A 26,376-nucleotide genomic window follows, 5' to 3' on the forward strand; every position below is an offset into this window, starting at 1 on the left:
CTCAGTAACCACTTCTGTTAACATTTTGGTGATTAAAAAACAAAAACAAAAACAAAAAAAAAACCTTTCCTTTCTCATCCACATCCCACTTTCTTTCCACTTAATATTACAGTGAAAGCATTTACCCATGTTATTGTGAACTTTCCAAAACATAGTTTTTGTTTGGAAAGACGTACTTTTTATTTTTTGTTCTGCCTGATTACTTGAAATATAAGCTGTTTTTTTTGTTTTTGCTTTTTTTTTGTTTTTGCTTCAGGAATAGAAGGATAGTCTTTAAAAAGGTGAGAGAGTTCTGTTTTATAGTGGCTCAAGGAAGAAGAAAATTCTTGATTTGGAAGCAAAGATAGTGATAAGCAAAAGTATAAGAAGAGCGCAAACTAATCTCTGATACTCTGAAAGAAAAGGTATGGGTGAATAGGTGACCCAGACTAAGATGGCGTCAGTTAGGATTTAGAGGGCACTGTGCTAGTTTTTTTTTTTTTTTTAATTTATTTATTTAAGTAATCTTTACCCCCAACGTGGGGCTTGAACTCACGACCCCAAGATCAAGAGTTGCATGTTCTTCCAACTGAGCCAGGCACCCCAGCACGGTGCTAGTTCTAAGCTTTGGGACCTTGAGGAATCTTCTTTGTCTTGTTGAGGACGTTTAGGGGAAAGGGAAATTGCCAGTCTCACTACCAGGCTAAAGTTGTGTGTGATTCGCATTTGGGACCTAGAAGACATTTTCTTTTAGAAATCTTGATGTGATCATTTGGTGGCAGTGCCTCTTTGCTATGTGACCTTGGATAAATTGCTTAATTTTATTGTGACTTGGTTTCCTCACATGTGAATGGGGATGATAGTATCTAGCTTACATAAGGGTGTTGTGAGGATTGAACAAGTAATATGCACGAAGCACTTAGGACAGTACCTAGCATATGGTAAGGGCAATAAGCATTATACAGTATTATAATAGTATCAATTCTCTCATAAATGTATGAATGTAAATTATGAATTAGATTGACATATGTATGCTGGCCTGGGAACCAAAGTCCACTGCATAAGATTGAGTCTATTTGAAAATGTTTATCTGTCCCAAGTTCAGAATTGATTTGCAAATAAACTTTTGGAATGTAATATGCCCATTGGTATGTTGGCAGTTATTTCCATATAGGAAAAGATAATAATTAGGAACATTCGTATTTCTTAAGGAAATAGGGGGACATCTTTTTGCCTCTTATCCTCTGCCACCTTTATTCTCCATCCTTTTTGTAGAGGGAAGATCTATATGAAAACAAAAAAGTACTTTGTTTTCCTTTTCATTAAATTTTGGTTTATAATATTTACTTACTTTCAAATAACATTAAAGGAAGCCCTGAAAATTCTTTAGAGAAATACTGCCCTAGAGATTATTCATAAAACTATTTTGATGTAAATACCATTTAAATGGTAACAGTAATAGTAATTCATTTTAAAAATTTGTCCTTTGTTTCATGGATATTTTTATGTTGCTAAGAATTTTGTTCTCTCGTTTTGTTTCTTAGATTGATTTTAGGGAACTTTTTATTTAAGAATGTCTATTTTTTTTTTTTAAATAAACTCTACACCCAACATGGGGCTTGAGCTCATAATGTTGAGGTCAAGAGTCATGTGCTTCACTGACTAAGCCAGCTGGATGCCCCAAGAATGTCTGTTTTTTGGCATTTAGTCAGCTTGTTAAACAAATTATCTGTCATTTTATGATCAATTACCTTTCTGATATCTAAGAAGCTGAATTATTAACAAAAATACAGTTGTAATAGCCATAGAAGATGCTACTCTGTACCTCAGGTTCCAAGTAGTGGAGTGGGCATTTCCCTCACAAATTCTTCCCTCTGTTTTTCTTTCAGGTATATAAGAAGATAGCCTTGTCCCAAAAAAGGCAAAAACCAATACATATCATGTTTTTATAGTTTTTTTTTTCTTGTTAGGACTTGAAGACTTTTTCTTTTTAATAGAGTATTAAGAGGTCCTCCTAAGGTCACTGACAGTCTTATTAGGGATTATGGAAAGCCATTTTAGGACAAGAACAGAAAAGGATAATTGCTAAGGGACTTTGTGAGGGAGGGAAAGAATTCACTTAGAAGAGAGGTGACTGCCAGGTGTGGGAAAAAAGTAAAACTGAGAGTGAAGGTAGGGTGCTAAAATTCTGGAAAGAAATCTCTCTCTACTACCCATTTGTTCTGAATAGACTATTCAGAATTTTCTTAAGTGTGCACAGCCTTTGACTCATTGTCTTAAAGAAGTATGTTCAAGGGGCACCTGGGTGGCTCTGTCGTTAAGCGTCTGCCTTAGGCTCAGGTCATGATCCTAAGGTCCTGGGATTGAGCCCCCCACATCAGGCTCCCTGCTCAGCGGGAGGCCTGCTTCTCCCACTCCCCTTGGTTGTTTTCTCTCTCTCTCTCTCTCTCTGTCAAATAAATAAAATCTTTAAAAAAAAGTGTGTTCAAAAAAAAAATAAATAAAAATAAAAAAAGTGTGTTCAAGATGGATGTATTTTATCTGTAATATTTTGCCTTCTTTAACATGAATTTGAGATGTCTAGGTGATCAGGTGTTAATTCAGAGGTTCTTTTAATTTAATGAAGTAGAGACAGTTTTTCCTTCTTTCTATATGTATATTTCTAGAACATATTTAAAATTTCTTTTTAAAAACAATTGTTCTTCAAGTAATATTTTAAACTACTATTTTAAACATTTATATTATTAAAATTTTAGAAGCCAAGAAATGAAAAAAGAAACTTAATTCTATGGAGGTGTGTCCCTTTCAGGTAGTTTTTCATTTTTTATATTACTTAACTGCAGTGAATATATTTATACTTGTGCCTTTTCCACAGTTTAAAAAAAATTTACTTGGAATAAGTACTTTCATTAGACTACATTCCCAGAAAGGGAATTATAGATCTTCCCTAGCTTACAGTGGGGGACATTTTCTTTTAGAAAATTGAAAATGCATTTAACTTTTTATAATTTTTTTTAAATTTTAAAAGACTTTTTTTATTTATTTGAGAGAGAGCGAGTGCATATGCACAAGTGAGGGGTAGAGGCAGAGGGAGAAGCAGATTCCCCGCTGAGCAGGGAGTCCAACGTGACGCTAAAAATGCATTTAATACACCTAGCCTACTGGACATCATAGCTTAGCCTAGCCTAGCCTACCTTAAGCAAGCTCAGAATGCTTACATTAGCCTACAGTTGGGCACAATCCTCTAACACAAGGCCTATTTTATAATAAGGTATTGAATATCCCATGTAATTTATTGAATACTATATTGAAAGTGAAAAAGAATGGCTTTTTGGGTACAGAATGGTTGTAGGTGTATTGGTTGTTTACCTTCGTGATTGAGTGGCTGCCCAGGAGCTGTGGCTTGTACCACCACCCAGTATCATAAGAGATTATCACACTGCACACTGTGAGCCTGGGAAAAGATAAAAACTAAAAATTCAAAGTACAGTTTCTACTGAATGCATATCACTTTTGTATCATAGTAAAGTTGAAAAATCATAAGTTGAACTATCATAAGTCAGTAGCCATCTTTGCAGTTAAAACTGTTTTATGACTCTCAATACATATTGTCAGAATGAAAAATATCAGTACATTGATTTTTACTTATTACCATAGTTAAATAATTTTCTGCATTTGTATATTTTCAATATCTTTAATCTCTGAAGTGCCTATTTTCTCTTTTCTATGGAATTTTTATATATAGGTGATGTAATAAATCCTGGAGTTGATGCTAGTAACTTGTTTTTAATTTTTTATCTTTATATATTTAGTAGAAAATTTGGTATCACCAAATTTCAAAAGTTTTGTATTAGAAAATTATGGAATTTATATGGACATATTCTTTTTTTTTAAAAGATTTTATTTATTTATTTGAGAGAGAGAGAAAGATAGAGAGCACGAGAGGGAAGAGGGTCAGAGGGAGAAGCAGACTCCCTGCCGAGCAGGGAGCCCGATGCGGGACTCAATCCCGGGGCTCCAGGATCATGACCTGAGCCAGAGGCAGTCGCTTAACCAACTGAGCCACCCAGGCGCCCCTGGACATATTCTTTATAGTTGTACCTTATAGGTCTAAAGGACCTGGAAACACTAAATTTTTCCTGTTGATGTTTTTCCAGATTGAAGAAGGTATTGTTGTAATGGAAGATGATTCTCCAGTGGAAGCTGTGAGCACACCTAATACTCCCCGAAACCTTGCTGCATGGAAAATTAGCATTCCATATGTAGACTTTTTTGAAGATCCTTCCTCTGAAAGGAAAGAGAAAAAGGAGAGAATACCTGTGTTTTGTATTGATGTCGAAAGAAATGATAGAAGAGCAGGTAGGAAGGTTTATGAATACCTTTCTTAAAAGATGCTGATTAGTCTGTATTTATCAGGAATGATAAACATTTTTCCATTTCTAACTTTTGAGTATGACTGCACATCTGAAAGATAAGTGAACAGAAAGTTGAGTGAAAGCTTAGGCTTTTCTAGGTTATCTCTAGTACCATTTAACTAATTTGTTCAACCAATACATATTGAGTAGATGTGTGTGAGACATGTTGACAATGCTCCAAGGCATTTTATGTAATGTTCTTTTAATGGTTTTGTTGCCATCATCATTAGCCATTATGCTTAATTGACTATGAGTAACGCATATAGCAGTGTATCAGGTATTATACCAATTTCATTAAGATAACATTTCTCTTCCATTGTTGTGGGCTAATTAGAATTTATAAAAATATGATAAAACACAATGTGACAAATTTTCCTCTTGTTTTGCTATATTTTTTCTTTTGGTAGTTTCAGATGTGAACTAATAGAGAAGGGGGTAAATAGCATCCATAGCAAGATAACAGTCACCACCCTGGGTTTTGTGCAAGAAGTGGGACATTCAGTGTGAGCAAAAGCACATCAAAGTTGTGCACATTTTGGGAATGATAAACAGAAAAATGAAGTTGAGCTTGGGCAGAGGGAACTGTCTGTGGTGAAAGAAGGAAAAAAAAGTGGCGGTATTAGGAAATGGTTTTGAACTAATGATATAATGTATGGTGACTAACATAATAAAATTAAATTTAAAAAAAAGGTTTTGAGAGAGGAGTGACTAAATGTTAGCATGAAGGTCAGTGCTAATAATTCCCCTTGTTTTTTAAAAAATAATAGGTTTTTAAAATTTTTCTTAGAAGCTAATCCTATTTCAAGAAATAAAACATAGGAATGGGAAAGGAAGAATGCTCGGAGTAGCTATCTATGATTTTTCCTTTTATAACTAAGTACCAGGCATGGTCTTGCTCTGTCCAGTTCAGAGTCAGTGCCACTTGATTTTGCTGTTGTTGCCATTTAGTCTTGCCGGTTGCTTTTCTAGCTCAGCATTCTAATAGGTGTAGAGAGAAACCATTGGTGATATTGTAGTCTGATTTCAGTTTCAAACATAGTTTGGTATGCATCTTCGTCTGCTGTTTCTACTGATTGGTGTTTTAAGCATTGGAAAGAATTGAAAAGAAATATTGTAGTTAGTTTCTGGATTCAACTACTTCTGTGCTTAGTACTTAAAGTCTGGCTCTTCCCACACTGTTCTTCTTTCTCAGAAAATTATTTTAAACTTCTGACTCTTCAGATATAAATTCCTATCATTATAAGTAAATTTATGTGAACATGTAACTTATGTCCTTTTCAAAGATTTATATATGATACACTTTTAAATTACTATGTTTTTGCCTTTTGGACAGACATTAATTTTTGTGCTTTATTTTTAGAAGTTTGCCTTAATAATTTAACCATAAAATTTAAACCAAAAAATCTTAAAACTAAGGATTATTTTTCTCAGTAGTGCTACAGACTTTGTCAATGTAATGTGCTTTTAGGAAGCCATGGCCCATGAGGGGAAAGAAGTGCATCATTTAAATACTGCATTGATTTTATATGGGTAGCAAAACAGCAATTTTAGGATTTTAAAAACCAAAACTAAGTATGATATAGATCTTTTAAGACCTGTGTTGAGGAAGAAAAATTTAATTTCCTTTATAGATTGTGACTACATCATGTTTTTTCTTTTTCTTTTTTTTTTTAAAGCTTTTATTTATTTATTTGAGAGAGAGAGAGAGTGAGCACAAGCAGGGGGAGAGGCAGAGGGGGAGAGAAAGGGAGAAGCGGGCTCCTGATGTGGGGCTCGATCCCAGGCATGACCTGAGTTGAAGGCAGACGCTTAGCTGACTGAGCCACCCAGGTGCCCCTATCATGTTTTTTTCTAAATACAGGTGTTGTTTTTGGGTTATTGTGTGTGTGGTTTTTTTTAAAGATTTTATTTATTTGACAGAGAGAGGCACAGTGAGAGAGGGAACACAAGCAGGGGGAGTGGGAGAGGGAGAAGCAGGCCTCCCGCTGAGCAGGGAGCCCGATGCGGGGCTCGATTCCAGGACCCTGGGATCATGACCTGAGCTGAAGGTAGATGCTCAACAGGCTGAGCCACCCAGGTGCCCCTGGGTTATTGTGGTTTTAGTTGACTTTGTTCATTGCATTTCCAAATCTATGCGAGAATGAAATGAGGTGCTAATAATAGCAGTTAACATTTTTGGGGTGCTCACTCTGTGCTGTACACTCTACAGAAGTGATTTAAGTGGATTATTTTATGTTATGGGTACAGTTATTTTTATTAAGGCACAGTGAGGTTATTTGCTCACGTTCACTTAGTAAATGGGGGAACTGGGATTGGAATAGGCAGTCTGACCCAAGTCATTCTGTAAACCATTACTTTGTACTATTCAATTTGGTGGCCACATGTATCAATGAAAATTAAATTATATTAAAATTTTAGTTCCTTACAATAGCCACATTTCAAATGATCAGTAACTACATGTGGTTAATAGCTTCTCTATTAATGCAGATAATATAAAACATTTTCAGAATTGCAGAAAGTTCTGTTGGATAGTGCTGTCTGTATTGTTTTAGATCAGGACAATTGGTAAATATTTGAGAGACCTAAAATTGATTATAAGTTTTATGAAATACATTATTTCTGTGACATTTTAAAAATAACTGCATTATTTTTTGAAATTTGTCAGCTCTGTGATTCTGTTGTAGAAAAATTATTTATTAGATAACTTCATAAATAGGTAAAATTTATCCATCTCTTAAGGAATTTAAAATTAAAATATGGGATAAAATATGTTAATAGTGATGTTAAGAAATGATTATTAAGACTGGAATAATTTCTTATAGTAGTTTATAAAATTATTTATTACTTATTGTGTATTCATTCAATTTACAGTTGGGCATGAGCCTGAACATTGGTCTGTCTATAGAAGATATCTAGAATTCTATGTACTTGAATCAAAACTAACAGAATTTCATGGTATGTTGTTTTTGTGTAAAATGTTCCATTTTCGCATTAGCTTTCTTGAAGAAGCTATTGAACTGGATTAATTTTTTGATTTTAAGTAATTATACCAAGAAAATGTGACAGTAACACTTGTGCACACTGCTGTTCATAATAGGAATGAACTTTTTATCTTATTGCTTATATATATATTTTTATTTATGTTATGGTAATCACCATACATTACATCATTAGTTTTTGATGTAGTGTTCCATGATTCATTGTTTGCGTATAACACCCAGTGCTCCATTCAATACGTGCCCTCTTTAATACCCATCACCAGGCTAACCCATCCCCCCACCCCCTCCCCTCTAGAACCCTCAGTTTGTTTCTCAGAGTCCATAGTCTCTCATGGTTTGTCTCCCCCTCCGATTTCCCCCCCTGCATTTTTCCCTTCCTGCTATCTTCTTCTTTTTTTTTTTTTTAACATATAATGTATTATTTGTTTCAGAGGTACAGGTCTGTGATTCAACAGTCTTACACAATTCACATAGCACATACCCTCCCCAATGTCTGTCACCCAGCCACCCATCCCTCTCACCCCCCACCACTTCTGGCTTATATTTTTAAAGTTTTTACAGTGCGCATTTATTGCTTTTTAAAATAATAATGTTAAAAATTAAAAGATAGCTATTCTTTAACTGTATTTTAGAAAAGATTCTCTTTCCAGTTGAATTTTTGTTTATCTCGATGTGGCAGAGAATTTAAAACAGGCATTTCAGAGTTGCTCTGTTCTTTTGCCATCTTTCTAGATAAACATGTTTGCTCTGCATGTTTTGATTTAGCTCTTAGATATGGAAACAAAACTTGTAGTGTAATATTTCTTTTAAGGATAGATTAGTCAGAAAAGGGGAACACTTTTCCTTTTTAGTTCTTCCCCTCACCTTTCAGTCTCTTTTATCATCCATTTATTTTAGTTAATGTCAGGGATGTCGTTATGAAGTATTTATAGTCATTTTGTATGTAGATTCGTGAGTTTGATTTGTGTATTCTGAATCTTTTTATTTTATTTATTTATTCATTTATTTATGAGAGAGTGCAAGCAGGCACGTAGGTGGGGTGAAAGGGGCAGAAGGGGAGAGAGAGAATCTTCAGCAGGCTCCATGCCCAGCATGGAACCCGACGTGGTGCTCGATCTCACAACCCTGAGATCATGACCTGAGCCAAAGTCAAGAGTCAGACACTTAGCCGACTGAGGCACCCAGGTGCCCATGAATCTTTATTTTAGAGAAGCTTTGTGGAGTGTCCCTGATCCAAATTCAGGTTGGTTCTGAATTGAGAAGGACAGGAACCTTTTTTACCCTTCTTTACTAAGAGCAAAGCCCATGATAAGGAGATTATAGGATGATAAAAAATACAAGGTCTCACTCCAAACTCTTTGCTTAGATTTTGAATTTGTACTTGTCTTTAAATGGTTTTCTCTTTGGGATGCCTGGGTGGCTCAGTCAGTTAAGCCTCTGCCTTTGGCTTAGGTCATGATCCCAGGGTCCTGGGATCAAGTCCTGCATCAGGCTCCTTGCTCAGTAGGGAGCCTGCTTCTCCCTCTGCCTGCCGCTTATGCGCTCTCTCCCTGCTTGTGCGTGCTCTCGCTCTTTCACACAAGTAAATGAATAAAATCTAAAAAAGAAAATGGTTTTCTCTTTGTCTCTGCCAATCTTGTGCAGTACCATCCTTGTCTCCTTTCTCTGAGAACTTTTCCTTTGGATTTGGGGTTGAGAGAAGACATATAATCCATACTTTAAAGCCCTGGATCAACCTAGGTTGGTTGTATTCCCAACAATATTTTCCTTTTTGGTATTTAAATTTCTAAAGTCAGCCCTGTTTGAGAAAGCATGTCCATAGTTTGTTTTTTAAAGATTTATTTATTTATTTGAAAGGGAATGGAGGGGGAGTGGGGGAGGGGCAGAGGGAGAGAGAGAATCTGAAGCAGGCTCCATGCCCAATAATGGAGCCCGATACTGGGCTTGGTCTCACCACCCTGAGATCATGACCTGAGCCAAAACCAAGAGTTGGATGCTCAACCAGCTGAGCCACTCAGGTACCCCATGTCCATGGTTTTTAAATTTTGTTTTTAATCTTGTATAGTATTGGCAACATGCTACCTTTTTTCCCCATGAGAGAGTAGGTATTTTTCTTTGTAAGATTTTGTCTGAGAGAATCCCACAAACTTCAAAATAATCTCATGGTATTTTTCTGAGGCTTTTTTACTAGTATAGAAGGCTTAAATAAATCTGTGTCAACAAAGAGTTGGTGATCATTTTGGTTATCAGTAGACTCAGGTTCTTTGGTCTGGACTTCTGACTTGAAGCTTATGGATTTTGTCAAGATTATTTATGTATGTATGTAATTAATCTTTTTAAAAAAGATTTTATTTATTTACCTGACAGGGCACAAGCAGGGGGAGCAGCAGAGGGAGAGGGAGAAACAGGCTCCCCACTGAGCAGGGAGCCCGATGCAGGGCTCGATCCCAGGACCCCGGGATCATGACCTGAGCTGAAGGCAAATGCTTAACTGACTGAGCCACTCAGGTGCCCCTTGTCCAGATTATTGAAAAGATAATGCTGCATCTCTATAAGGGAGCACTGTGAATCTGAATTTGCCATAGTAAATTATAAATTAGGTTTTTAAAATAGTAGCAGAACATACTAATTACTTTCATGTATATTAATTTCAGGCACATTTCCTGATGCCCAGCTTCCTTCCAAGAGGATCATTGGCCCCAAAAATTATGAATTCTTAAAGTCAAAGAGAGAAGAGTTTCAGGAATATTTACAGGTACAGTACCAACTCAGTTTAAAACGTTGCTAATCATAGCATTGTCTAATTGGTCTTTTTTTTCCTCTTGTGTATATATATTTTGTTTTACAGATACCTGTCAGTGTGGATTTCTAAAATTCTTTTAAGATACTTTTTCCATGTGAAAATGAATTATTGTGAAAAGTGTACTTTTTAGGGGCTCCTGGGTGGCTTAGTTGGTTAAACATCCAACTCTTGATTTCAGCTCGGGTCATGATCTCAGGGTCATGAGAATGGAGCCTTGTGTTGGGCTCTACAGACTCAGCATGGAACCTGCTTAAGATTCTCTCTCCCTCTCCCCCTTCCTTCCACTCATGCACTGTCTTTCTCAAAAAAAAATATACTTTTTAAAAAAGTTCATAACCAATGAAATAGCAGATATTTTCTTAGAAGAAGAAAAATTGTATGTTGAGTTTAGTTTAAAACTTTTGGTGTGAGAAGATAAAGAAAAACTTGTGTAAAGATGAAATGCATTCTAAGTATACTGGGTGGTTTTTTTTGTTCTTGTCTTTTTTATTTAAAGATTTTTTATTTTTAATTTTATTTATTTGACGTAGAGACAGAGAAAGAGGGAACACAAGCAGGGGGAGTAGGAGAGAGAGAAGCAGGCTTCTGGCTGAGCAGGGAGCCCGATGCGGGGCTCGATCCCAGGAACCTGGGATCATGACCTGAGCTGAAGGCAGACGCTCAACCGTCTGAGCCACCCAGGTGTCCCTCTTGTCTTTTTAAAAAAAAATTTATTATTTTTTTAAAGTAATTTCTACCCACAACGTGGGTCTTGAACTCAAAACCCCAAGATCAAGAGAAGCGTACTCTACTGACTAAACCAGCCAGGTACCCTTTTTGTCTTGTTTTCTGTTTGATTTTGTGTTTAGCACTTCTGAACTTGTGAATCTTCCCTCCCGTTTTATTCCTCAGTTTTTTTCTTTTGCAATTTGTAGATGTTTTTCCAGTTTCTTGGGATCTCCTGATTCTCTACTAGTCACCACTTGGAAGTGAATTTTATTTTTTTTTCAGTGTGTGCACAGTGTTATGTAAACAATGTAATTGGTATGTTATTTCCATTGTTAGTACAGTTAGCCGAAATCAAGAGTCGGATGCTTAACTAAAATTGATTTAGACTTCTCTAAAATTAATGACCATCTTTCTTTAATAAAGTACATAAGACCAAAAAGTGGATAGGTTTTTTTTTATTGTTGTTGTTAAAAAAAAATCTTTATTTGGGCATGGAATTTTGTAGATTTTATTAAGTAAGTGTTAATTCAGTTAAATTTGGATGCCTCCTTGCCCACAATAAGTACTTTTTAAATTAAAAATATTCATCAGTGTAAAGGGATATTTATATTTTATATCTTGTATTTGAACGGTTGAATACTTCAACCCAGAAAATACTTATTATATAATTTTTTTGGTAGTGTGAAAATTGAAATAACTATCAACTACTGCAAGGATATTTGAATGTAGTATATAGTAGTGTTAGCCTTTGCCTTTGTTTGTACCATTAAACCATTATTTGAATGAACTAAATCTTTCTAAGAACTAGAGCACCACATTCTAGAAGAGTATTTTCTGGTGATAGGGAGGTAAAGATTTCATTTCACTGGTATTTCATTTATACAGATTTCTGCTCATAAAGTTTTGTAACTGTTTCAAGTTACAAAACAATATTAGGTAAGACTGGGTTAATTTTGGCTTTAAAAAGTCAGTTTACTTGTAAGAAAATAGTGTTGCAAGAACAGACAACAGATTTTCCAAGTTATTTCACATTTCCACATTTAGTTTTCTGCAAAACCCTTTGTGCCAACTTCTTTTAATTATCAAGAAAGTTAATATATTGTAGTACTTGTTTAATTGTTGAGAAACAGAAACGATATTAGCTAGTGTTTAATCTTCCTTCCTGTGTATCAGGTACTGTACTAAATGCTTTATATAACAATGCTGTGAAGTAAGTAGTATTATCTTCATCTTACATTTGAGGAAACTTATGTAATTTAGGAATTTAGTTTCTAGGGACACCTCACTGGTAAGTAGAAGAGCTGGATTTCAAACCCTTTCATGTCTGACTATAGAGGCTAAGGTCTTAGCTGCTGTGCGATACTGTTCTTTCTACAAATGTAGTTTTGTTATTCTGAATATAAAATAGCTTTTGAGGGTTAAAAAAATTTTCATTGATGTTCTTACCATTTTAGTATAGTTTTGATGACCCTTTTAAGCTACCCCCCCTTTTTTTTCTTCTTTCATTCAAGAAACTTCTGCAGCATCCAGAACTGAGTAATAGTCAACTTCTGGCAGATTTTCTCTCCCCCAATGGTGGAGAAACACAGTTTCTTGATAAGATACTACCAGATGTAAATCTTGGTAAGTCAATTTAAAGAATCATGTATATGAGGATAAACTGAAAATAATCAGCATTTTCAGATTAATTTAGAGGAATAGTTTATATAGTGAAGCCACGAGTCAAATTCTAACAGACTTCTTATATGCTGTTAGAGGAATATAAATTGGAAACTACTTGGAAAAACAGTTTGGTATGAAAGTGAATGACTCAGCAGTCCCTCTCTGAAATATATACTCTAGAGAATCTTTTATTCATATTGAAGAATGTTCATAGCATCATTGTTTTTATAGCCAAAACTGGAAATAATACAAATGTCATTACCAATAGATTGACAGATAAATTGTGGTAGATTCATAAAATGAATACCTATAGCATGTAGCTATTTGCAACAACATTGATAATCTTAAAAGCGTGATGTTGAATGAAAGAAGCAAGACACAGAAGAATATATACAGCATGATTTCTTTTATATAAAGTTCAGTATAGACCACAGTAATATAAGCAGGCAAGGTTTGAATAAAATTGTTAAAGATAATAATGGAAGTAAAACAATATTTCTAAATATATTTTATATAATCTTAAGTACATATAGAACTAAACAAATGAATTAAATATTACAAATAGGCATTTGGCTATTATTTGTATCTCTTCAAATTAATACATTTAGTTGAGCCAAAATACTTGATGTTTGTGCATGGAGGTTTTCTTATTAGGGGAAAATGTGAGGACATTATATACTTGGTTATATATGATGTCTAGGAGACAGAATTGGGTAGACCTGGTTGCTGACTAGGTTTGACTGAAGGAGAAGAAATGATCAAAGATGACCCAGGTTTCTGTTTAAACAATTGGTGGGATGCTGTTACTTGCTGAGATAATGAATAAATTAATAGCAGTTCTGAACTTGTTGGGTTTATAGAATCCAGTTAAAGAAGCCTTGTAAGGCAGGAGAGGCCAGGAGGTAGGCAAGGAGTAGAGATGTGAGTGTTATTTGAAATCAGATTGAACAAATAATTTGTCTCAAGAAGAGCATGTAGAAGAGACGGAAAAGAACAGGATGAAGCTCTGTAGTTTAAGGAACTTGGGGAATCCTTTTTTTTTTTTTTTAAGATTTATTTATTTGAGAGAGAGAGAGAGCGAGCAGAGGGAGGGGGAGAGAAAGAATCCTTAAGCAGGCTCCTGCTGAGTGTGGAGCTTGATGGAGGGCTCGATCCCAGGACCCTAAGATCATGACCTGAGCCAAAATCAAGAGTCAGATGCTTAACTGACTGAGCCACCCAGGTGCCCCAGGCACTTGGGGAATTCTAAGGAGGGAGGCATAGCTTACGGGGGTAGCAAAGGAGAAATAGTCTGATAGGAGAGCGTTGGGTGGTTTTCATGTTGTAAAACAATCTCCCATTTTAATTTGTTATTATGTCTCTTGCTTTACTGTAAGTCTACTTTTTTCTAAATTGAACTGCAAGAAATTTTAGGTTGCATTTATCAATTTTGACTAATTTTTATAGGCATTTCTAATGTTTGAGAAAATCTCAAGATGCTTGTTGGTATTTTAAAATAAGGGAACCTAGAGATGAGATCAAGAAGAAATTTTGGCAAACAGGATTAGAATATGTATTCTTAATCTAAAACTCAGAATATAAGCTATTTAAATAGTGTGTGTGTATGTTTTTTTTTTTTTTTTTTGTAAATTTTAGAGTGAGAGAGCGTGTGAGTGGAGGGGAGGGAGAGGGGGAGAGAGAGAGAGAGAGAGAGAATCTTAAGTGGGTTCCACTCTGAGTATGGAGCCTGACATAGGGCTCAGTCTCATGACCCTGAGATCATGACCTGAGCCAAAATCAAGAGTTGGACACTTGACCGACTGAACCACCCAGGTGCCCCTAAATAGCCAATTTAAATGTTGTAGCAGTTCTTAAAACTTTTTTGACTGACTTTTACATGCTTTTAGATATCTTTATATATTCATTATTTAAAATCTTTTGAAAACATTTCTTATGGGCAATTTCAAATATACACAAAAGTAGAGAATTTTGTATAATAAACTTCTCACTCTATTTCAGCAGTTACCAACACTTGGCTTGTTCAGTCCCTTACCCACCCTCCCCAATCCCACTGTATTATTTTAAGTAAATCCTAAATGTTGTATCTATAAATAGTTAAGAATACCATATTTATTGTAAATTTCTATTGAATGTGAAATGGCAAAGTATAAATTTTTTACTGTTTTACTTTTTACTTGGCTGATTAGTATTTAAAATTACCTAGTGAAGGGGTACCTGGGTGGCTCAGTTGGTTAAGCATCTGCCTTCGGCTCAGGTATGATCCCAGGGTCCTGGGATCGAGCCCCATCTTCGGGCTCCCTGCTCAGCAGGGAGTCTGCTTCTCCCTCTCCCTCTACCTGCCGCTCTCCCTGCTTGTGCTCTCTCTCTCTCTGTCAAATAAATAAAATCTAAAAAAAAAATAAAATTACCAAGTGAAGTATACATGTAAGCAATTATGAGATATATTATGCCTTCATAAAATTAATATTTTACTTTTAATTGCAGGGAAAATTATAAAGTCTGTTCCTGGAAAACTAATGAAAGAGGTGAATAAGTGATTTATGTATATTCTGTAACATGATAGTTGTAAGCATATTTAAATATCAGTGAATTTTAATGGGTTATATGATTATTAAAAATCATAATCTTGATTTTTGATTTTCATACCATGATTTCTGTGTTACAACAGAAAGGTCAGCATTTGGAACCTTTCATCATGAATTTCATTAATTCTTGTGAATCTCCAAAGCCTAAACCAAGTAAACCGGAACTGACCATTCTCAGCCCTACTTCAGAAAACAACAAGAAGGTACTGCGTATTGCCGTAGAGTCATAAAGTTTGAAGTTGTCCTACTTGAGACTTTTCCATTATAGGGAGCATCATGTGTTAATGAAATGAATAGGACTTATATCCTTTATGTGGAAATCAGTTGTACAGTATAAGGAGGGTATTTTATGTAGTTTCTTGCCTCTTTACATTAACAGGTAAATGTTTCTTTAGATAATTGTATTTGTAAACTTCTGCCATTTCTGTATTTGGGGGATTTTTTTTTAAGGTGGTTTTCTTAGGTAGTAAATCACCAACTTCCAATTGCTTTGATGTTTGTTTTGTCTCATTTCAATGGCTTATATAATATTTAATCCATTCATTAAGCAGGTATATTATCCTGTGCCTACTGTTGAGAGTGCTAGGCTCTGGAATATAAAGATATATTTCCAGTTCGCGGGAAGCTCACTTTAGGGATTCCCGGGTGGTTCAGTCGGTTAAGCGTCTGCCTTCGGCTCAGGTCGTGATCCCAGGGTCCTGGAATCAACTCCTGCATCGGGCTCCTTGCCCAGCGGGCAGCCTGCTTCTCCCTCTGCTTGCCGCTTCCCCCTGCTTGTGCTCTCTCTGGCACACTCTCTCTCTGACAAATAAATCAGTGAAATCTTTAAAACAAAAAAAAAAAGGAAGCTCACTTTAGTTCCAGAATAGTGCTCAGCATGGGGAGCAATGTGAGCTCAAAGGATAGCCCTCCCCCGCCTCCCAAAAACTTCACTTTTTTGTTATTAGTATAAAAGGTATCTTTTATATTTTTTTCACTTTATAACTTTCTTTTTGGTAAACAAATAGTTAATTTTTGTGTGTTGATTTTATAAATTCAATAACCTTGCTAGACTTGTCTTAACTTTAGTAACATATCTATTAATTCTTTTAGATTTACATACTTATATGCAAATGATGGCTTTGTTTCATTCATGGCTATGAACTATTGTACAAAGGGCATGATTTTGATGTTTCACCATTAAATCATGTAGTGTAGCTTTTTTCATAGATATTGTTTATAAATAAGGTTAAGGAAGTTTATATTCATGTTTATAGGTGGACTTGGCCTATAATTTTTCTTTCTCGTTCTATCCTTGTCAAGTTCTGGTATCAGAGTTATATTAACCTTTTTCTATTTGCTGGTAAAGTTATAATTGGAATTCTTCTAGTTCTTTAAATAATTGGTAGAACTGGTTGTTAAAGTCACCTAAGCCTTGAGTTTTGTTGGTAGGAAGGCCTTTTTTTAAAAAACAACTTAATTTAATGATTATATAGTATTATTCAGATTTGTTGCATGAGTCTGTTTTTTTTCAAAGATTTTATTTATTCACAGAGAGAGAGAGTGTGCGTGAGCTGGGGGAGGAGCAGGGGGAGAGGCACAAGCAGACTCTGAGCTGAGTGTGGAGCCTGATGAAGGGCTTGATCCCATGACCCCAAGATCATGACCTGAGCTGAAACCAAGAGTCAGATGCCCAATCAACTGAGCCACCCAGGTGCCCCAACATGAGTCAGTTTTCATAGGTTTTATATATATATATTTTTTAAGGGGGGGAGGGGCAGAAGGAGAGGGAAAGAGAGAATCTTAAGCAGCTTCTACACCCAGTGTGGAGCCAAATCCAGGGCTCCATCTTAAACCCTGAGATCATGACCTGAGCCAAAATCAAGAGTCAGATGCTTAACCAGCTGAGGCACTTAGGCAACCCGATAAGTTATATTTTTCAACACATTTGTATTCTATCTAAATTTGAAATCTTTTTGGCCTAAAGTTGTTGTTTTTTCTGACATCTGTAGCTATGTCCCTTTTTATTTTTAACATTATTTGTGTCTTTCTCTTTTTTTTTTTCTTTTGATCAATCTTGCCAAAGATTTTGTCCTTTTCATCTTTTGGCTTTGTTGATCTTTACTGTCAGAGTTTTAGTTCCTTGATTTCTGCTGTTTTATTATTATTACCAACAATAGACTTTTTTGCATATCCTGGGGGTAGGTAGGACTGAGGTTTAGTTGCACTTCATAATTTTTTACTATAAGTAATTTTCTGTATCTTGTTTTTTTTCACACTGATTAGGCATTTCTGGTCTGTGACTGTTATTGTCCAAATAAATTTTGGTTAAAGCTCAATGTTCACATCTAAACACCCTTTAATTGTGAATTATAATCTGTAAGTCATGTAGTTTTTAAATTAGCTATCATTAATATATATACATCTTTACATGTTTATTTGCTCCTTTTGGTATTAAAAAAACAAAGGTTTCTTCATGAATAACGAATTTTCTTTTGTGTCTAATGCAGACTTTTGTGTACTATTTTGGGAGGAATATGTATTTTTTATTCAAGTTTGGGCATAAATATGAAACTTCAGAGGCAGAGCTTAACCTATCTGATAATTCTGTTTTGATTGGAAAAGTTTAAGTGCCTGTGCTCTGTGTAGACACTTTAGCTTTAGTGATTGTTATCAGGGGTAATAAACTACATATCTCTTTATTATTTCAATTTTTACTTTAGCTTTTCAGTGATCTGTTTAAGAATAATGCAAACCGTGCTGAGAATACAGAAAGAAAGCAAAATCAGAATTATTTTATGGAGATGATGACTGTAGAAGGAGTCTATGATTACCTGATGTATGTAGGTAGGTAAGGTCTGTGAGGTTACTGTGAAAACCTATTTTTCATTCATGTATCATTTCTTCTGTGATGCAAATTAATGCTCTTCACTATTGCCCCATTGTAACTTCTTTTTAAATTGAAGATAATTCTTTTATAAGAATTTGATATAATTGGTTTCGAACATATTAAAGTTCTTAGTGTTTACAAATAAGATATTGACCATTTGTGTTTTTTTTATACTGGAAAATGTTTGAAATATCTGTTTATCTTAACAAAATATTCCATATGATCCTTCTCAGGACGGGTGGTTTTCCAAGTTCCTGACTGGCTTCATCATCTCTTAATGGGAACTCGAATCCTGTTTAAAAACACCCTGGAAATGTATACTGACTACTATCTTCATTGTAAACTAGAACAGCTGTTTCAGGAGCACCGTTTGGTCTCACTCATAACACTTCTCAGAGGTTTGTATTTTGTCATGTGTTTGTTTCATGTTTTATGTACTTTTGTGTCCTGTTTTTCATTGGTTTATTAGTATTTCTGCAATGAAAAAGTACTTTGTGTATAATAGGTAAAAATTCCAGCAACTACTTCTTTTTGTGTCTTTTTAGATGCTGTGTTCTGTGAAAACACTGAACCTCGCTCTCTCCAAGATAAGCAAAAACGAGCAAAACAGACTTTTGAAGAAATGATGAATTATATTCCAGGTATAATATTTAAGTAGTTTAATATAGATTAGCATTTCTTTGAGATCACAATGTATAGTAATTTTTTTAAAGATTTTATTTATTTGGAGAGAGAGAGCAAGCACGTAAGTGGGGGGGAGGGGCAGAGGAGGAGGGAGAGAGAGAATCTTAAGCAAACTCTACACCGAGTGCCGAGCCTGATACGGGGCTCAATCCCACAACCCCCAGATCATGATCTGAGCTGAAATCAAGAGTTAGATGCCTAACCAGCTGAACCACCCAGGCACCCCTCACGATATAGTAATTATTGAAACTAATTTTTATTTTGAGTTATCATTTTAGAAATAGTTATAAAGACCAACTAAAATTAACTCATTAGTTAAATAAAATTTGGTTTTTATGATATAAGCACTATGAACTTTAATACAGGCTTTTTCTACTTATGCAGTAGCCAGATTCTTTCAATAGCAACTTATAATCAGACTGATCAAATGATATGTTTGTGGGACAATTGGAATCCTGCTGCCCATTATACTATGAGAAGAACTACAGTAGTGTTTATGAGTAAAAGATCAGAATTAATTCATTCTAAATTTACTGAGCACTTTCCACATGTCAGGCACTATGCAGAGAGCAAGGGATATAAAAAGTATACTTGAGTAATTCGGTCTAGCAGGAAGACAGGTATACAGACAAAACATACATGTGATAGGCATGTTCAACTCACAGAGTATCTCAGAGGAGGAGAATGATCACTTCTTCTGTAAAGGAGGTAGCCTTGAGCCATAAGGTAAATGAATGGTAGTAACCTTTTATAGAGTGAGAAATAAAAGGAAAAAATGTTAAGGGGTCAAAACAGAGGATACTAAGTTTAGAATATTTTGAGTTGAAGTGCCTATACATTATTCAGGAGGAAATGTCTAATAAGTAGTTAGATATTCAGGTTTTGAAATTGGAGAAATGAATGGTAAAGGATGGAGATATGGGAGTTATGTGTAGTGGATAATAATGCCCAGAGAGAAAATATAGAATAAGAACTGAAGAGGCCTTTGGACTGAATCTTAGAGAATTCTCATCATTGAATAACTAGTCTCAGAATAGTCCTGCTGCTCTGTGTGAAGACAATTAAGTTAAATCCCTGGCCTGAATATAAAAGTGAATAAAACTATTTGGGGCTAAGTCTTCTGTAGGTAAATGATGAAGTAATTTCTTACCTGTTTGTAATAGCAGCCCTTAGTGTTCATGGCTTTAACAGTCTTAGTTTTGATATTAGAGACAACATGGAAAGCCAGTGAATGTAGTAATTTGTTATTTTGCTAAGGCACAAATTTGAATCACATCTACTTCAAAACTTCTCTTTGGGGAGGAGTAATTTAGTGAGTAAACTAAGCATGTCTTTTTGTTGTCCTCTACCCTTCATTTCTCAGGAACTCATGAAGGATCTGAAAGGATCACTTATTTTTGTCCATTATGCATCATGCATCTTAATTGGAAAATTCTATGTAGTATTGGTGAATTAGGGGATTCATAAAGATCCATATTGGGCCACATATCTTGAAAATATCAAGGATCTACTATGCTTATTATAAATTGAATTTGGCCTTTGCCTTGTAGGGTTAGATTTATCTCCTAGAAGCAAACATAAGGGGAGAACTTTTCAAGGACATCATTAAGAGTTTTATTATGATGGGGGGGAGGACAAATATTTGAGCACTTTGTTTACTTAAGAATAATTTTATTTTCCTGTTTTGGGGAAAACGTTCAGAGATTTTTTAGATTTTGGACCAACTCTTTGGTAATAGAAGTGAAAAATGACAGCTGTGCAAACATGTATCAGAACGTTTTGGATCCTAAATTAGTGTTTAAACATTTCCCAAAAAGACTGTTCTGTAAGATGGTTAGTAATAATTATGAAAAAAGTACAAAAGTAAATTAAAGAGGTTATATTCATTGAGGAAAGTCTGTGTTAAAAAATTAAACTTTTTTTCCTGATATTAAGATATTCAAACATTGTGAAAATATATAGAGTAAAAAGTAGAAGCCATCTTCTCCCTAATCAGTTTGGTGTTAATCCTCACATTTTTTCTGTCCATTTCTATACATGTGTGTACAAATGTATACACATAATTTTAGGATTTGATTTTATTTGTTTTACCTGAATGGGATAACACAATATGTGTTATTTTCCAACTGTCTTTTATCACTTAATAATATAAGTAGATTTCTTTACTGCAGCATTCTTCAGAGCTTGTAGTATACTTCTATGCAGTGTGAATCTCCAAAAGGAGGAGTTTCTTGACTATAGAAGCCTTTTTTCCAGGAGCCCCTTGCAGAACACTGGTTTAGGAAATGCGGATTTATAGTTTTTGTGTAATACCTGGGAAGCAGGGTGAAGATTTTGATTCATGGTCCAGTTAATGATGAGTCACTTTATAATATGAAGTGTTTTCACCTTTGGCTTTCTCTTTTAGATCTGATAGTCAAGTGTATTGGTGAAGAAGCCAAGTATGAAAGCATCAGACTTCTGTTTGATGGCTTACAACAGCCAGTTCTCAATAAGCAGGTAAAATTCATTAAAGCAGGTTAACTAGTGTAGGCTAGGTTTTGTGAACGACACATAGTAGGGTGTCTGGTATATTATTACTTGTGAAGTGACACTATGTTAAATCAAGGCAGTGCACATCAGACGTTCAGGTAGGAAAAAAAAAGAAAAAGTATTTTATCTGTTATTCTTTTTTGCTGATTATTTTTAAATTAAATTTTCTATTTTAATTTCAGTATAGTTGACATACAGTGTTGTATTAGTTTCAAGTGTACATTGTAGTGGTTCAACAATTTTATACATTACTCGGTACTCCTCATAATAAGTGCCCTCCTTAATCCCCATCACCTCCCCTCTGGTAACCATCAGTTTGTTGTCTCTAGTTAAGAGTTACTTTTTTTTTTCTTTATAACATGAGTTGTTTTGACTTAAACAGATTCATTGTAGAAAATTTGGAACATATACAAAATTCATGAAATAAAGTAAATATTTAAAAATTAAGAATTCCATCATTCAGATTACATAGAATAACCACAGTTAACATTATGTATATAGTTCAGTCTGCACATATTTTGTTGAGATCTTAATATAACTAAAATTTTGTGTCCTCATTGTGTCTTTAACATTTATGAAGCATAATAACAAGCTGTACACATGCCTTCTCATTTAGAGGTAACTACAGTCCTGATTTTTGTTTTTATTATTTTTATGGCTTTTGTCTAATGCCTTAAAAAAAATTTTTTTTTTTGGTGCTTTAGCTGACTTATGTTTTATTGGACATTGTGATACAAGAACTATTTCCAGAGCTCAATAAGGTAACTGAGAAGCAACAGTTTTATTCTTTATGTTTTTGATGGTATGCTGACATCTGTTTTAATTAGGGACACAAAAATTAAGGAAACCCTTGGGGCTATGATCCTTTTAAAAATGAACAACCTTAATAAATGACTCTATATTTTCTTTTTTCAACATGCTTAAACATAGGATCTTTTTTGGGGGGGGGGCAGGAAAGGAATAGCCTGTGTTTTGACTTTGTCCCTTCCTAATTATAAGCAGATAGGAACATGTATATATACCCTGCAGAGTCTTTCCAGAGGAAGGTGTGTTTCAATCCTAGCACTAGAATGGGCCAAGCTCTTCAGGCTGTCCTCTATCTGTAACACTGAATGCCATATAAGTTAGACTTGAGTGTTTTGGGGCAGTTGAGCTTATATTAACCCAGTAGTACAAAATGAATTGGAATTGGAGAATGGTAATATTATTATTGTATTGAACTTGGCGGAGATATATATATATATATATATATCCGTCCATCCATCCATCTCAGGTTAGAATTTTTATACAATGGAATTAATTGTTAGGCACTTCACAAATGAACCCTGTTTTATTCTCTTGTATTAAATAGATTTATTTTTACTTTAGGTACAAAAAGAAGTTACCTCTGTGACATCCTGGATGTAAACATTTGGATTTGGGAAAGAATAACCAGATAGATAACAAATTTCTGCTGTATTAGTGTAGTATTTTCTTTCTTTTACTTTGTATATTCTTGTATATATCATGTAATCCAGTGTCTGAAATTTTGATTTTTTTTTTTGTTTTAATAAAGACTAACACAAACTTAATGGTCACAAGTGATTGGGTTTCATAGTCTTTAATTTTTTTTAACCTGTTATCCAAATTTTGTTAGAACATCTGTCATTTGTTACTGCCATTTTAAAAGAGGTAATTCATAATCCTCTTAGGGCAAAGAGATAAAACCAATAGTCTTTGTATTGTATCATTTTGAAAATAATTATGTTTAGTATGGGGAAACAGGAGTAAGATCTGATTTGCTTTCTTATTTAGAGTTAATACATTTTAGTAGATTTTTTTCTTTTTACTTTCATTTTCTATTAGTTAACTACATGTCTATAAAGAAGACATTCTTTATGAGTTTTTCATAAGAAACAAAGGACTTCTCCTTACTCTTCCTGGATTGACAGATTATAGCCCTCTTTAGGTGTGAAAACTGACTACTTACAGATATTTGTGATTGTGGGGTTGCAACTACATTTCACGGAATGGATGTAGTAGCTATATTCCAAAATCTTATGTAAACAATTGAGTCAAGGAGATTTTCGGTTTATGTCTGTTGTCTCTCCAAATGGAAAATACGGAATTAATTTTATTTCTTGAGGAAAGTTAATTTAAAATATTAAGAGCCAGTGTTGAGAATTCTACTCAGAGTTCCCTCCCATGCTCTACTTTTCTCCTTGAAACAAATTTGTCTTTCAAGATTGAGAGTTTTGTGTTTGCTAATTGGTTGTAGCATTCATTCAGAATATACTTACTGAGTTTCAGCTATGTATTAGATACTAAGTTGAGTAATATGAAACTAAATATAATTTGGAAATCTAACCTATTTAATACTATTCACTTATTTTTTTCCCAAGGTTTTAAAAAATGGTTATTAGGTATTGTAATTTTTGAAAAGGTTTTGTCAGTAGTTTTATTATATTTTCAATTGCTTGAAACTTCTAGAATATATATGAGTTTCTGTGAATCAGTGCTTTAATACCAAGCCTTAAGCATTTACTGATTTCTCAGGGACAGGTGGAAGAGTAATCAGGTTAACTCTTCACATTTAAATCCATAGCATTTTAAACACTGTTATTTAAAATGTCACAGTAAACTGAAAAAATAAAATATTTTACAGCCCTTTATATGCCATTCTTACCTACTTTCCTATAAATTGTGATATTCTCTTTATTTAGATGAGAAAAATGTTAGGAGTGCATCATTCTGCTTGGGCTGCCATAACAAAATACCACAGACTGGGTGGCTTAAACAACAAATTTATTTTTCACAGTTCTAGAGGCTAGAAGTCCAAGATGAGGTGCCGACAAGGTAGGTTTCATTCTGAGGCCTCTTCTTTTGGTTTGCAGTTGGCCACCATCTAACATGTGCCCCTGACCTCTTTGTGTAGGTGTGTGGGAAGAGAGAAAGAGATCTCTCTCTCTCCTTCTTATAAGGCCACCAGTCCTGTTGGATTAGGGTTCTACTCTTACAACTTTATTTAACCTTAATTACCTCATAAAGGCCCCATCTCCAAATATGGAGAATTTTTGTGTTAAAGCGGTTTTGGGTTTCAACATGAGAATTTTTTTTTTTAAGATTTTATTTTTTTATTAGAGAGCACGAGTGGGGAGAGAAGCAGAGGGAAGAGGGAGAAGCAGACTCCCCGAGGAGCAGGGAGCCCAACAAGTGACTCAATCCCAGGACTCCAGGGTCATTACCTAAGCTGAAGGCAGACACTTAACTCATTGAGCCACCCAGGTGCCCCCAACATAAGAATTTTAGGAGGATATACTTCAATTAATAGTGGGTGAGCTCTATTTAAAGAAAATGTGATGTATAAAAATCGACACATACAAAAGTAACCGTTGACATTATAAAAGGAAAAGGAGCTAGATGCAGTCTCTGTCAACCAGGCATTTTATATACATTATCACATTTTATCATCCATCACAGTAATTGTGAGATGATATTATTTCTATGTTATAGGTAAGGATATTGAAGCCAGAGAGAATAGTGAAGTTAGAATTCAAACTTAGATTTGTCTCTCACTTGATGTGCTTGTCAGTGTTGCCCCATAAAAGAAGCTTTTATTTCCAAAAGTAGGCATTCTTTGGATCCTTTTTAAAAGTATGTTCCCCAGTCATTTGAAATATTTTACTTTGTTCATTACTTTCTATCCATCTTTATGTGTGTCCTCTAGTACAAGAGCTTCACATTTTGGAAATGTGTTTATAGAAACAACTATCAGTGTTTCTGGTTGAGGGGATAAAATGAAATTAAATAGATGGAAAGATGTTTTCAGATTTAAAGGGACATTATAAAATTGTGTTTTATGTATAATCATTTATAGGTATCAAGATTCTGAGAAATGATTGAAAGCAAGCATTTAAATGATCATTTATTGACTTACTAAAAACCATTTGATTTTACAATAGAGTCTAATTTACCATTCTTCTTAGCAGACTGTGTAATGATGTATACACAAGTTGTAATTTCCAGATATAGCCAACATTAGCATAATGATTGAATGAATGAACAAGTGAATAGGTCTTGCCAGTTCACTATATTCCATTTCAACTCTGCTTTCTGTAATGTATCCAGTTATCTCTATGACAGTGCTAGATACACAGAGGAGAAATCTTTAACCTGAGGCCTATGAACTCCAGAGAAAAATAGTTTTTTTATTTCACTTTTTTTTGTTAATTTGATATTTTGCTAATTTGATATTTATGGTTTTTTTTTCTGTCAAACACTCCAGGTAATGGATGTGTATTTCAATGACACCCTGTTTACTTAAAGCAGTGGCAGGCAGGATTTGGCCCTCAGGCTGTAGTTTGCTGATCCCTGATGTAGAAGAACAAAAGAGGGGAGGAAAAAGAATACTGTTAGAAAAGTTATAATTACCTTCATATTAGGAACGGGGGAATTGAATCTTTGGAGAAAGGCAACTATTTTTTTTTTAAAGATTTTATTTGAGAGCAAGAATGAGAGAGAGAGAGAGAGCATGAGAGGGGGGAGGGTCGAAGGCAGAAGCAGATGCCCTGCTGAGCAGGGAGCCCCATGTGGGACTCGATCCCGGGACTCCAGGATCCTGACCTGAGCCGAAGGCAGTCGCTTAACCAACTGAGCCACCCAGGTGCTCCTATTTTTTTTTAATTTAAATTCAGTTTAACTAACAGAGTGTATTATTAGTTTCAGAGGTAGAATTTAGTGATTAATCAGTTGCATAGAACACCCAGTGCGCATTCCATCAAGTGCCCTCCTTAATGTCCATCATCTAGTTATCCCATCCCCCCATCTACCTCCCTTCCAGCAACCCTATTTGTTTCCTATAGTTAAGAGTCTTCTTGTGGTTTGTCTCCCTCTCTGATTTTGTTTTATTTTTCCTTCCCTTCCACTGTTCATCTGTTTTGTTTCTTAAATTCCACATGAGTGAAATCATAAGATATTTGTCTTTCTCTGACTTTGCTTAGCATAATACCTTCTAGTTCCATCCACATCATCGCAAATGGCAAGATTTCATTCCTTTTGATGGCTGAGTGATATTCCATTGTGTGTGTGTGTGTGTGTGTGTGTGTGTGTGTGTGTGTGTGTGTGTGTGTGTAGAGAGAGAGAGTATATATGTGTGTGTATA

At 34.8% G+C, this 26,376-nt stretch overlaps 1 protein-coding gene across 5 annotated transcripts in view; it reads left to right on the forward strand.

Moving 5' to 3' along the window:
• Window positions 1-24,997, forward strand: part of SNX14 (sorting nexin 14) — a 91,446-nt gene extending 66,449 nt beyond the window's left edge. For 4 of the 5 annotated variants that reach the window (XM_027601415.2, XM_027601414.2, XM_027601417.2 and 1 more), the window contains 12 exons: window positions 4,137-4,338; window positions 7,266-7,349; window positions 10,048-10,148; window positions 12,416-12,527; window positions 15,051-15,091; window positions 15,235-15,354; window positions 17,854-17,977; window positions 18,254-18,418; window positions 18,566-18,661; window positions 21,112-21,203; window positions 21,941-21,997; window positions 22,605-22,816. In XM_027601415.2, the coding sequence (XP_027457216.1) occupies window positions 4,137-4,338; window positions 7,266-7,349; window positions 10,048-10,148; window positions 12,416-12,527; window positions 15,051-15,091; window positions 15,235-15,354; window positions 17,854-17,977; window positions 18,254-18,418; window positions 18,566-18,661; window positions 21,112-21,203; window positions 21,941-21,997; window positions 22,605-22,643 (1,233 nt within the window). In that variant the 3' untranslated portion in view covers window positions 22,644-22,816. Of the gene's footprint in view, window positions 1-4,136; window positions 4,339-7,265; window positions 7,350-10,047; window positions 10,149-12,415; window positions 12,528-15,050; window positions 15,092-15,234; window positions 15,355-17,853; window positions 17,978-18,253; window positions 18,419-18,565; window positions 18,662-21,111; window positions 21,204-21,940; window positions 21,998-22,604 lie in introns of all 5 variants that reach the window. The other variant, XM_027601413.2, reaches the window with a different exon arrangement.
• The last annotated feature ends 1,379 nt before the right edge of the window (window positions 24,998-26,376 follow it).

This window comes from Zalophus californianus, chromosome 7 (assembly GCF_009762305.2).
Source record: "Zalophus californianus isolate mZalCal1 chromosome 7, mZalCal1.pri.v2, whole genome shotgun sequence".
Taxonomy (NCBI): Eukaryota; Metazoa; Chordata; class Mammalia; order Carnivora; family Otariidae; genus Zalophus; species Zalophus californianus.